This window comes from Rhinopithecus bieti, unplaced genomic scaffold, assembly GCF_001698545.2.
Source record: "Rhinopithecus bieti isolate Rb0 unplaced genomic scaffold, ASM169854v2 scaffold_10354, whole genome shotgun sequence".
Lineage (NCBI taxonomy): Eukaryota > Metazoa > Chordata > Mammalia > Primates > Cercopithecidae > Rhinopithecus > Rhinopithecus bieti.
In genome coordinates, this window is record NW_016806491.1 from 479341 (window position 1) to 492876 (window position 13536).

Below are 13536 nucleotides of genomic sequence, written 5' to 3' on the forward strand. Positions count from 1 at the left end.
ACATCTCCTGTCTCCACACCCGTCCCTGGTTCCTGCAGATCCTGACACACACCTGCCACTGGCCTGCTTAGCCACAAAGAGGCATTGCTGATTCTCCATGGCTAGTTCTTACTCTTTCTTCTTGAAGACAAGTGCATCCCTGAGACAGCGCCCTTCATCCTGAAGCAGTGAACGGAAACCTTCCAAGACACGCTAGCAGTCACTGGAAACATTACATTTTACACTGGGCCCTTCAGACTTTGTTTTTTGTTCTTTTTAGAGACAAGGCTGGAGTTCTATGGCCATTCACGGGCATGATCATAGTGTGCCACAGCTGTGAACTCCTCCTGGTCGCAAGAATCTTCTCGCCTCAGCCTCCTGAGTAACTGGGACTATGGGCAGGCCACCAGGCCCAGCTCAAACTTGATTTTTTTTGTTGTTGTTGTGTTTTGAGACATGCTCTGTCACCAGGCTGGAGTGCAGTGGCACGACCTTGGCTCACTGCAACTTCCACCTCCCAGGTTCAAGCAATTCTCCTGCCTCAGCCTCCCAAGTAGCTGGGACTACAGGTGCACGCCACCACGCCCAGCTAATTTTTGCATTTTTAGCAGAGATGGGGTTTCACCATGTTGGCCAGGATGGTCTCGATCTCTTGACCTCATGATCCCCCGCACCTTGGCCTCCCAAAGTTCTGGGATTACAGGCATGAGCCACACACCCAGCCTCAAACTTGTTTTTTAAAACCTCCATATGTGCTGTGTTGACAACCCTGTAAAGACTTTTCAGAGTGAAAGAAATTGAAATTACAAAAAAAGTTGCCATAGAGGCCTCTGAAACCTATTGACAAACCTATTGACACAACATGACAGAAAGTGAATAAGAAATAAAGACTGGAAAATTGGAAGCAATGGGTAAGGTATTGCCTTTGGCGTTTATACATAAATACATATTCATTCAACCAACACTGTGTTACATGCTGAGCATCCAGGATGTCAAATACCTTACCCTTACAGCTTTCACAGGCTAGTTGGGCAGAGAGATGTACAAACAAATCATTGCCCAGGGGCTGCTGACTTTTACAGAAAGGAGAGCAAGGATTTCTGAAAGGACTGCGGGCCTCGGAGCAGCGGGATATGGATTTGAATTCCAGGAGGCACTTCAGCTTGTGTGATCTTTAACTGTGGAGAAAGTTAATCTCTTTGAGCCTTGTCAGATCTATAAGATGAAAATGAACCATAATAACTTGACAAGTTGTACAAGGTATAGATAATGTGAGCACGTGGAATATAGTATTTCTACAAAAAAAAAATTTTTTTTTAATTAGCTGGGAGTGGTGGTACATCTCTATAGTACCACCTAGTGGGAAGGCTGAGGTGGGAGGATCGCTTGAACCCGGGAGGTGGTGGTTGCAGTGAGCCAAGATCACGCCACTGCACTCCAGCCTGGGCAACAGAGCGAGACCTGTCTCAAAAAAAAAAAAAAAAAAAAAAAAAAAAAAAAAAAAACCACCCTATCATCTACCCCCCACCGTTACTATAATTACAAGGCTGCCACAAAGAAAGGCATGGTGAGTGAATGGGTGACTGAGAAGATATGGTGAAACTGCCTCCATGAAAATAATGAATCCCCAAAAGGCAGCCACAGGATAGGTGGACACTGTCCAGCAGCACACTCCTGGGTGGGCAACAGCAGGCAGGAGCGGGACAGCTGCCACAGCTGGGTTACAAGTGAGAGGCAGGAAATGAGGTCAGAGGCAGGGGCCAGTGCCTGAATTTCCTGTGGCTGTTATCTCACAGGACATAGATGATGCCAAGCCTTATGGCTTTCAACCAAATTGATTCTCCTTATAACCTGAAGCCTTTATTACCAGGTGCGTGGCCAGGGTTGGGGGCTACTCTGGCTGTGGAGTGGAGGATGGGAGAGCTAAAAGGCTCTTTCCATGGGAATTGAGTCCACCTTTATGGCTCTAAAAACTCAGGGCTGGGCACGGTGGCTCACACCTGTAATCCCAGCACTTTGGGAGCACCTGAGGTCAGGAATTCAAGACCAGCCTCACTAACACGAAGCTAAAAATATTAAAATACAAAAATTAGCCAGGCCTGGTCATGGGCACCTATAGTCCCAGCTAGTTGGGAGGCTGAGGCAGGAGAATGGCTTGAACCCAGGAGGTGGAGGTTGCAGTGAGCCAAGATGAGCCAAGCAGCAACCCGCCGAGCAGCCTCATGGGTTGGCTAGTCAGTGCACATCAGGGCACACACTCTCCTGGATGGCTCAGGACCAATGGGAGGGCAGGCAGGGTGAGGAAGAGGTGCTGGCTTCCACCACTCCCAGGAAGCTCCTGGGGGGCACAATCATGGCATCACCACTACCCATGAATGATCCCAGAAGGATACAAAAAAAGCATGCCAATGTTTGCCAGTGTTTTCATCCATATTTTATTTCCATGCCATCGGTGAATTAAAAATCCAACTGATTCATCCCCAAGAAATGAACTGGTGAGAGGAAAAGCCTGAAAAGTTTCTTGTCAACCTCTTCTTTATAGACAGGAAGCACATCTGACCTCAGGCTGAGCACAAAGCTCCAGGCCTGCTCTGGACCCACGTTTAAGGGGCCAACTGCTACCGTTACTGCCACTACCAAGCTGGGGAACTCTCTTGCAAAATATCCCAGCAGACTGTGCTGGGACTGGGGAAGAGGAGACATATACCAATCCTCCTCCTCCAGCAGAGCCGCTCTTGTCCCTAGATCTCCTCTGACGGTGTACAGCTCCTCCCTGCCCGAGCATCAGACCTCCCTCAAGCAGTGTGCCCAGGCAGGGTGAGAATCTGTCCCCAGCTCCCATAAGGGAAGGGTCTCCTGTGGAAGTGAGCCCAGGCTGGGAGCACCTTGAACAGGGCCCTTCGCCTGGTGGGTGTCTGCAGAGGGCGTGGGTCCCAAAGCGCTTCCTGCAGTTTGAGCTGACAAAGGCACAACTCTCCTCCTGCAGGTACCAGCTGCTCCTGATGCATTATTTTTTCATAATAGATGAAAGTTCTAGAAGCATGTTCTGAAAGAGATAGGAAACCAAAAACAAAACAGACTCAAAGGTCTTGTAAGAGTCAGGCCCTACCCACCCACCTTGGATTCTATATAAGTCAAAAATCCTGGGGATCAAAGAGCTGCTGCAGACGGCAGCTGTCCCTGTGTTTCCCCACAGGTGAACATGCGTGTAAGAGGTGGTGCCCAATAGCATTACAGTGAAAATTCTGGATCCTTCCTGCTGCCTCCTCCTCCTATTGTGGTTTTTGTTGTTTTGTGCAAAAATGTAGGCCTAAAACTAAAAAGTCAATTTGTTCCTAAGCTCCATCTTAATACCCTTACAATTAGCCAGATTTTTTGACTTTAGATCATATGGAAAGGGAAAACTAATTCAAATACAGAATTGTCTATTTTAGAACAATCTATCTCTGATGTTAAAAATATGTTAAACTCAGGAGGCCATGTGCCGGGAGAGCAAGGGGCAGCCATGGGTGTAGGAACAGGAGTTTGGGTTGAGTCAGACAGGCTGAGGGTCCAATTCCAGCTCACTTGCTCATCCAATAAATATTAATTTATCCCCTGCTATGTCCCAAGGACTGTGTGACTTAGGACAAGTCATTTCTTTCTTTCTTTCTTTTTTTTTTTTTTTTTTTTGAGACCGTCTTGCTCGGTCGCTAGGCTGGAGTATAGTGGCGTGATCTCGGCTCACTGCAACCTCCGCCTCTTGGGTTCAAGAGATTCTCCTGCCTCGACCTCCCGAGTAGCTGGGACTACAGGCACACACCACCACGTCCAGCTAATTTTTGTATTTTTAGTAGAGATGGGGTTTCACCATGTTGGCCAGGATGGTCTTGATCTCTTGACATTGTGATCCGCCCGCTTCTGCCTCCCAAAGTGCAGGGATTACAGGCGTGAGCCATCATGCCCGGCCACAAGTCACCTATTTCCTTATCTGTAAAATGGAAATTAGCACGTGGCTACAAAGAGGAAGTCCACAGCGTGTCCAGATGATGATCCAGCCCTCAATAAAGTGGTGTCCTTCTTCATCTTCTTCACATTCTTTGGTAATTGTTAAATTGTGTAAAACTCAGCCAAAAGGTTCAATAAATTATAACAATCCACCCTCCAAATATCCACCTCATAATCCTTGTTAATGATGTTGAGTCGGGCTGGGCACAGTGTCTCATGCCTGTAATCCCAGAACTTTGGAAGGCCAAGGCAAGAGGATCATTTGAGCCCTGGAGTCCAAGGCTGCAGTGAATGAGGCCACTGCACTCCAGCCTGGGGGACAGAGTGAGATCCTGTGTCTAAAAAAATTAAAGTAATATAAATAATAATGTTGAGTTGAAAAATACCTTCCCAAATGAGACAAAGAAACTTGAAGGCAAAGAGATTTTTCATACTAAATATAAAACTAAAAGTGTAAAGATGTCATAAACAGGGAAAAAAGACAAGCAGATTGGGAAAAGAATCTTTCAATGCCTGTATAGACAAGAGGTTAATATAATACCATACAAGAACTCCTAGAAATCAGAAGAACAACAAATATCCCAACAGAAAAATAAACAATGACAATTCATGGTAGAAATACAGATAGCCAATTAACACATGAACGACCTGAGTAGTAATCACAGAAATGTAAATTAAAACAAAGAGAAATATTTTTAGTTCATCAGATGGGGAAGGGGGTAAGATAATGTCTGCTGTTGGCAAGAGTATGAGGAAATGGGTGCTATGCTGGTGAGAGGTTAGTTGGAATAGCGCTTCCTGTGCAAAAATTGGCAGCATCTATCATAACGAAATGTAGCCAGGTCTCGTGGCTCATGCCTGTATTCCCAGTGCTTTGGGAGACCAAGGTGGGAGGACAGCTTGAGCCCAGGAAATCGAGACTACAGTGAGCTATGATTGCACCACTGTACTCCAAATTGGGCAACAGAGCAAGACCATGCCTCTAAAAAAAAACACCAAAATGAGCTGGGCACAATGGCTCATGCCTGTAATCCAAGCACTTTGGGAGGCCAAGGTGAGGGGATCACTTGAGGTCAGGAGTTTGAGACCAGCCTGGCCAACATGAAGAAACCCCATCTCTACTAAAAATACAAAAATCGGCAGGTATGGTGGTGCACACCTGTAATCCCAGCTACTCAGTAGGCTGAGGCAGAAGAATCGCTTCAACCCAGGAGGCAGAGGTTGCACTGAGCCAAGATCGTGCCATTGCACTCCAGCCTGGGTGACAGAGTAAGACTCTGTCTCAAAAATACACGCACACACAAAACACACACACACACACACACACAAAATGTGCATGTCCATTGAAACCAACAGCTCCACTTCTTGGTACCTATCAAAGATACATGCAGGAAACATTAAATACAACATTGTTTGTAGCAGGAAAAAAAGAAACAGCTTAAATGGCCATCAGACATATATGGTTCATCATACCACGGAAAAGTATGAGCTGAGATAAACACCAAGGCAGCTCTGTAGGAACTGACAAAGATGCCTGACATAGATCATTAAGTGAGCAAGAGCAAACTGCAGAGACATTTCCAGAGTATGGTCACGTTTATATTTTAAAAAACAATAGACTGGGGGGCTTCAAGAAGGCTGACTACATGCATATGGCATTCGCCTCTTCCATAAAAAGGAACCAAAATAGCAAGTAGATAATCACACTTCAAACAGATCATCTAAAAGAGAGCACTGGAATTCCACAGAGCAGTGGGAAACACCAAAAGCAGGGAAGGAGAGGGAAGCAAGACGGCCTGCTCATCTGGGATTGGCTGGGAGCCTGGAGAGGTCCGGTAAAGTGGGGCAAGGGTAAGTGAGAGACCCCCAGCAATCTACATTCCCACCACAGACTCTTAGCTGTAGGAGAGTCCCTCAACCTTCATCCCTCAAGGGCCCTGACTAAGGTAGGGAGCTGCCTGGAAACTGAACGGCAGCACCGCTCCAGAGAGGGAGGTCATGCTGTGTCCCACACACTCCCAAGCCCTAAGCAGCAGCAGCACGGCACCATTTTAAGAGCCCAGCCACCTCCACACTGGGGCTAGGCAGGAGCCACTGACAACAACCACCCAACTGCACCCCCAGCAGAGAGGCAACCAGGCATTTTCACATGCCCTGAGGACACATTCCACTGCCTGCAATGGCAGCACTGTGAACTGCTGCTGTGCCCTAGCTGCTCTCACTGAAAGTAATCCTGGCCTCCCCAGCAGCAGGGCCACAGTGCAGTTGCAGCTGTCCCTACCTAAGCATTGCACTGGCAGCCTGGGGATCACCCCACCCCTGTCTATCATAGCCAGCACCTGTACACATCACCAGAGAGCCTGAGGGCAGGTCTACCCAGCCGAGCTCTAACCCTCAGCCCAGTACCTGAGTATTCCATCTCAGGGTGTGGGAGTTGCCCAGCCCGGTCCACCATCACTGACACCTAAGCATTCCTCCCATAGTCTCTGGTCAGGCCCACCCAATCTCCCACTGCCACTACAGCGGCACCCACCCACATATATCACCTGCAGGCCTAGGGACTGGCCTTCCCAGACCATTGCAGCCACCACCACCACCAGTGCATACCACCTGGATCCCTAAGAGTTATCCCACCACTGCAATTGCCATCATCCACACCAGGCCTGCTGCTAAGGGGCTCAAGAACCTGCCCACCCACCTAGCCCATTGCTGCTATTCCTGCCACCCAAGCAAGCCACCTGGAGGCCCAAGAATTGGCCTGATTGGACACACTAATACCTGTGCCAGCATAAGCAACGCTGGGGTGCAAGAACAGGCATGCCCAGCCCACTGCTGTCAACACTGGGGCCTAAAGACTGGCCCACCTACTGGCCTAGCCCTCAGCCAAACTTCAACATAGCCTCCACTAATAATCACACCATGAGCCACCAAGAAAATCACAGGCAACACTGATACTGTTTACAGCTGAAGAAATCATACAGAGACTACTCCAGTGCATGCACCAAGAATCAAAGTGCCCTACCCAAATAACCACAGATACATCTTCAGGAAAAAGTCTCCCCATGAAAGCAAATTCAAAAACTAGAAAAAGCAACTTTTACAACAGATGCACAGATACCAATGTAAGGACACAAAAAAACATGAAAAAGCAAATAAATATAACACCTCCAAAGGAACATAATAATTCTCCAGTAACAAATCCCAATCAAAAAGAAATTTATGAAATCTCAGAAAAAGACTTCAAAATATTGACATTAAGAAGCTCAGTGAAATATAAGAGAATACTGAAAACCTATACAAAGAAATCAGAAAAAGAATGCAAGATACAAATGAGAAGTTTACTAAAGATATAGACATCATAAAAAACAACCAAACAAAAATTCTTGAACTGAAGAACTCATTGAATGAAATACAGAATACATTCAAAAGCTTCAACAACAGACTAGATCAAGCAGAAGAAAGAAACTTAGAATTTGAAGGCAAGTCTTTTGAAATAACCCAGTCAGACAAAAATAAAGAAAAAATGATTTTAAAAAATGAGCAAAGTCCATGTGATATATAGGACACCAATAAAGTGACCAAATATTCAAATTTTCAATGTCCCCAGAAGGTGAAGGGGTAAGGAAAACATTAGAAAACCTATTTAACAAAATAATACGTGAAAACTTCCCAAGTCTAGCAAGAGATTTAGACATCCAGATTCAGGAAGCCCAGAGATCCCCAAATAGATACAATTCAAGAAGGTGTCCTCCATGGCACACTATAGTCAAACTGTCAAAAGTCAAAGGCAAAGAGAGAATTCTAAAAACAGCAACAGAAAAGTGTCTAGCACTCATAAAGGAACCCCATCAGACTAATGGCAGATTTCTCAGCAGAAACTTGACAAGCAAGGAGAGAACAGGATGATATAGTCAAAGTGCTGAAATTAAAAAACTGCCAGCAGGCCAAGTGCGGTGGCTTGCACCTGTAGTCCAAGTACTTTGGGAGGCCAAGGTGGGTGGACTACTTGAGTTGACAAGTTTAAGACCAGCCTGGGCAACATGGGGAGACCCCATCTCTACAAATAAATGCAAAAATCAGCCAGGCCTGGTGGCAGATGCCTGTAGTCCCAGCTACTCAGGAGGCTGAGATGGGAGGATGGTTTGAGCCCAGCAAGGCAAAAGTTGCAGTGAGCCGAGATGGCACCACTGCACTCCAGCCTGGGTGACAGAGCCAGACCTTGTCTCAAAAAAAACAAAAACAAACCAAAAAGTCAAGCAGAGATACTATACCCAGCAAAGTTATTGTTCATAAATGAAGGAGGAATAAAGTCTCCTGGACAAGCAAAAGCTGAGGGAATTCATTACTAGACTTTCCCTACAGAACCACTTAAGATAGTCCTATACCAAAAAGTGAAAGAATAATATGAAAATCGTGAAAATATAAATACTACTGGTCAAGCAAGCACACAAACAAGGAAGATAAAAGACTCAAATGTTACCACTACAGAATATGCCAAACCACAATGATAAGCAATAAGGAGCAAAGGATATATAAAACAACCAGAACTTAATTAATAAAATGACAAGAATAAGCCCTCACACATAACCTTGAGTGTTAAACTTTCTACTTAAAAGATACAGAGTGGCTGAATGTATTTTAAAAACATGACCCAACTATATGCTGCCTAAAAGAAACTCATGTCACAGTTGAGATGATACACATAGACTGAAAGTAGAGGGATGGAAAAAGATATTCCATGTAAATGGAAACCAAAAGTAAGCAGGAGTAGCTATGTTTATGGCTGATAAAATAGACTTTAAGTGAAAACAGTAAAAAGAGACAAAGAAGGTCATTATATAATGATAAAGGAATCAACTGCAAGAGCATATAACAATTCTAAATATATATGCATCCAACACAGGAGCACCCAGGTACATAAATCAAATATTACTAGATTTTAAAGGAGAGATAGATAGACTGAAATACAGTAATAGTTGGAGAATTCAACACCCCACTCTCAGTATTAGACAAATAATCTAGACAGAAAATTAATAAAGAAACATTGGATTTAAGCTTAACTTTAGACCAAATAGACCTAACAGACATTTACATAAAAGACATTTCATCCACCAGCTACAGAATGCACATTTTTCTTATCAGCACAGGGAATATTTTCCAGGATAAATCATATTTTAGAACACAAAATAAGTCTCAACAAATTCTTCAAATATCTAGTATCTTCTCAGACCACAATGGAATAAAATAGAAAGTATTTAATAATAACAAGAGGAACTTTGGAAACTATATAAACACATGCAAATTAAACAAAATGCTCCTGAATGACCAAAGGGTCAAGGAAGAAATTAAGGAGAAAATTTAAAAGTTTTTGAAACAAATGAAAATTGAAACACAGCATACCAAAACCTTTGGGATTCAACAAAAGCAGTGCTAAGAGGAAGTTTAGAGCAATAAACGCTTACATTAAAAAGTAGAAAGGTTTTAAATAACCTAATGATGCACTTCAAGGAACTGGAAAAGCAAGGGCAAATGAAACCCAAAATTAGTAGAAGGAAAGACATAATAAGCATCAGAGCAGTGGGCCATGCAGACTACTGTAATCCTAGTACTTTAGGGGACTGAGGTAAGAGGATCACCTGAGACCAGTTCAAGACCAATCTGGTCAACATAGCAAGACTCCATCTCTACAATAAATTAATAAAATTAGTCAGACATTGTGGCACAACCCTGTAATCAGAAGGCTGAGATGGAAAGTTTGCTTGAGCCCAGGAATTCGAGTTTACAGTGAGGTATTATCACATCACCACAGTCTGGATGACAAAGCAAGACTCTCTCTAAAAGCAAAACAAACAAACAAACAAACAAACAAACAAAAAAAACAACCATCACTAATCATAATCAGTGACATGCAAATCAAAACCACAATGAGATATCATCTTACCCCAATCAGAATGGCTATTACTGAAAAGAGAGAAAACAAACACATAGATGCTGGTGAGGATGTGGACAAAAGGGAACTTTTATACACTGTTGGCAGGATTGTAAATCAGTACGGGCGCTATGGAAAACAGTATGGAGGTTTCTCAAAAACCTTAAAGCAAAACTACCATATGATCCAGCAGTCCCACTACTGGATAGTTATCTAAAGGAAATCAAAAGGATACCTGCACTCCCATGTTTATCACAGCACTATTCACAACATGAAATCAACCCAAGTGTCCTGTCCACCAACTGACAAATGAATAAATAAAATGTGGTATATGTACACAAGGGAATACTATCTGACCATAAAAAAAAAAAAAACAAAATCATGTCATTTGCAGAAACATGGGTGGAACTGGAGGTCATTATGTTCAGTGAAATAAGGCAGGCACAGAAAGGCAAATATCACATGTTCTCACTCATGTAAGAGCTATAAACGACGTCATTGAGGTAGAGAGTGGAATGATAGACACCAGAGGCTGGAAAGGGTATGTGGGTGGGAGCGGGGTGAAGACAGGTTGGTCAACAGGTACACACATACAGTTAGAGAGAAAGTTCTAATGTCTGATAGCAGAGCAGGGTGACTATACAATGTATTATATAATTCCAAGTAGCTAAAAGAGAGAAACTGAAATATTCCCAACACATAGAAATGATAACTATTCAAGGTGATGGATACCCCAATACCCTGAAATGATCATTATACATTCTATGATGCAACAAAATATCACATGTACCCCATGAATATGTAAAATATTACATATCAATTAAAAATATTTTTTAATAAAAATAAAAAACATGTCAGGCACAGTGGCTCACGCCTGTAATCCCAGAACTTTAGGAGGCCAAATCACTTGAGGCCAGGAGTTCGAGACCAGCCTGGACAACACAGTGAAAGCCCATCTCTACTAAAAATACAAAAATTAGCCAGGCATGGTGGCAGGTGCCTGTAATCCCAGCTACTCAGGAGCCTAAGGCAGGAGAATCACTTGGAACCAGGAGGTGGAGGTCGCAGTGAGCCGCAACTGGGCCACTGTACTCCAGCCTGGGCAACAGAGTAAGACTCTGTCTTTAAATAAAATACATAAAATAAAATAAAATAAAATAACAATAACAATAAATGTGCGTGGACATATATTTGTCCCCAAGGACTGATTATGAAGGCACTGAGGAAGGTACCAGTGACACACCGTATGGTGTTCACAGAGGACAGAGGTTGCCTTGGGGGGAAAAAGTAGGGGTTGAGTCCAGATGAGAACAAGAGGAGATGAACTTTCCCATGGTCAGGTTCACATTTTACTCTACAATATTTTATATTGTTTGAATTTCTTTAAATTAGCATGTATTACTTTAATTTGAAAGACAATAATTCTTTTAAAAACTGTTGTTCGTCCAAATCAGTAAGAGTGGTACCCCTTGTCTGAGCCACTCTCATAGCTCACTGAACCACTGCACAGTCTCCTACCTGATCTCCCTAATTCTACTCTTACCCCTACAACTGATTCTCCAAAAACAGTGATTTTTTTTTAACATATGTATCAGCCCATGCCAATCCCTGTGCCATCTAACTCAAATTTCTATTCATGGTCTCAAAGGCCTACACATCAGGCCCCTGCCCATTCCAACCTCATCCCTACCCCTCCCCTTCCTGGTCATGGTCACAACAGTGCTCTCCTTCTGTAGCTCCAGAGAGCCAAGGACCTTTGCACTTACCAGTCCCTCCGCCTGAGAGGCCCCATCTACCCAGGACTTCAGCACCTTTTCAAAGGCCCACCTCTGACAATCTCATCTAAAGTAATACCATCTACTTCCCAGGGTCCCTTTGTCCACATCACTGTGTTGTTTTCTCCTAGCACATAAAACTATGTGAAGTTGCTTTAAATATTTGTTTATTTTTCTCTACTGTGAGAAAAGGGACTGTGTTGTCCTGTGAGCTGTTATATCCCAGCACACAGCATCCAGTGCCTGGTACCTAGTAAGCATTCAAAAAACACTTCACGGGCCAGGCTCACACCTGTAATACCAGCACTCTGGGAGGTCGAGGTGGGTGGATTACCCGAGTCCAGGAGTTCAAAGCTACAGTGAGCCATGATCATGCCACTGCCCCGCAGCCTGGGCGACAGGGCAAGACCCTGTCTCAAAAAAACAAAAACAAAAAATTAATTAATTAATTAAGAAAGAACAGATTTGGGGGTGGTTAGAAGACAAAAATAAAACAGAAAATTTCTCTTTTGGGCCTATATATTTCTGTGTTGCCTGAATTTTTACAATTTAAACACTTATTTGCACAAAATAAATATTAAGGAAGCAAGTTTCTTTTTTAAAACTGTAGGGTAGTTACTACAGATTATATGGTATTAAGAAGGGGAAAGTGTTTCTCTATTTTTCTAGGAGCAAGTCGTCTCAGTACATTCTTCATCTCCCTAACATCCCAAAAGATTGGAAGAGTTCACAGGGCAACTTTCTTCCTAATGCCAAAATCTCCTTCCTCTACAGCCACAGTTCTGAACTCTGGCTGCAAATTAGAATCACCTGGGAGCTTTACAAAAACGGAAGAAAGAAGGAAGGAAAGAAGATGGGAGAGAGGGAGGGAGGGAAGGAAGGAAAGAAGGAAGGGAAGGGAAGGGAAGAAAGAAAAGAAAGAGAGAAAAGGAGGGAGGGAGGGAGGAAAGAAAAGGAAAGAAAATCATGACTCTATCAGACAGCTTTCTGACCTTATAAAACACAATGAATTCCTTTCACAAGACAATTCTCTGTAAGTAACAGCATAAGCGGCCAAACAACTGTGGTTCTATCAGGAGTCATTTCACTCTGAAATGTCAACTGCTGTAATCAGAATGTATCTGGCTGAGTCACAGAAATTCTGCCATCTCGAACCTAATACAACAAAACAGGCGGTTTACAGTTCATTTATTGAAAGTAGAGGATTATCATCCTTTGTTTGCTACACTAATTTCTTTTTTTCTCTTTTCCTTTTTTTTTTTTTTTTTTTAAGAGACAAGATCTCACTGTGTTGCCAAGGCTGGGCTTGAATTCCTGACCTCAAGCCATCCTCCCAGCTTGGCCTCCCAAAGTGCTGGGATTACAGGCATGAACCACTGCACCTAGCCCCTTACACTAATTTCTAATGAAAGATCCCTCTGTTTACAAGAAGCACCATGTGTCAGTCACTGGTCTGTGGAGTTCAGAGCTGTGGCCTCAATTCCCAAGTGTTTCCATCATTTGGGGAGTGAAGTGGACTGTCATCTCTATAAAAAGCTTGGGAAAAGTGACCATAATTAGGAAAGCTCTGTGGCCAAAGACATTATTTATAATTCCTAGAAACATAAAGAACAGCTGGGCGGAGCAAGATGGCCGAATAGGAACAGCTCCAGTCTCCAACTCCCAGCGCGAGCGACACAGAACACCGGTGATTTCTGCATTTTCAACTGAGGTACTGGGGTCATCTCACTAGGGAGTGCCAGACAATCGGTGCTGGTCAGCTGCTGCAGCCTGACCAGCGAGAGCTGAAGCAGGGCGAGGCATCGCCTCACCTGGAAGGTGCAAGGGGGAAGGGAATCCCTTTTCCTAGCCAGGGGAACTGAGACA

The 13536-nt window shown here is 43.8% G+C and overlaps 1 protein-coding gene across 2 annotated transcripts in view; it reads right to left on the reverse strand.

The window, feature by feature from the left end:
- Positions 1-2390: 2390 nt before the first annotated feature.
- GJA10 (gap junction protein alpha 10) overlaps positions 2391-13536 on the reverse strand; it is a 39723-nt gene continuing 28577 nt past the window's right edge. For both annotated transcript variants that reach the window (XR_001886503.1, XM_017876803.1), the window contains one exon: positions 2391-3025. Coding sequence is in view for 1 of the 2 variants with exons in the window: in XM_017876803.1 (XP_017732292.1) it covers positions 2987-3025 (39 nt within the window). In the remaining variant the exon portion in view is untranslated. The remainder of the gene's footprint in view (positions 3026-13536) is intronic.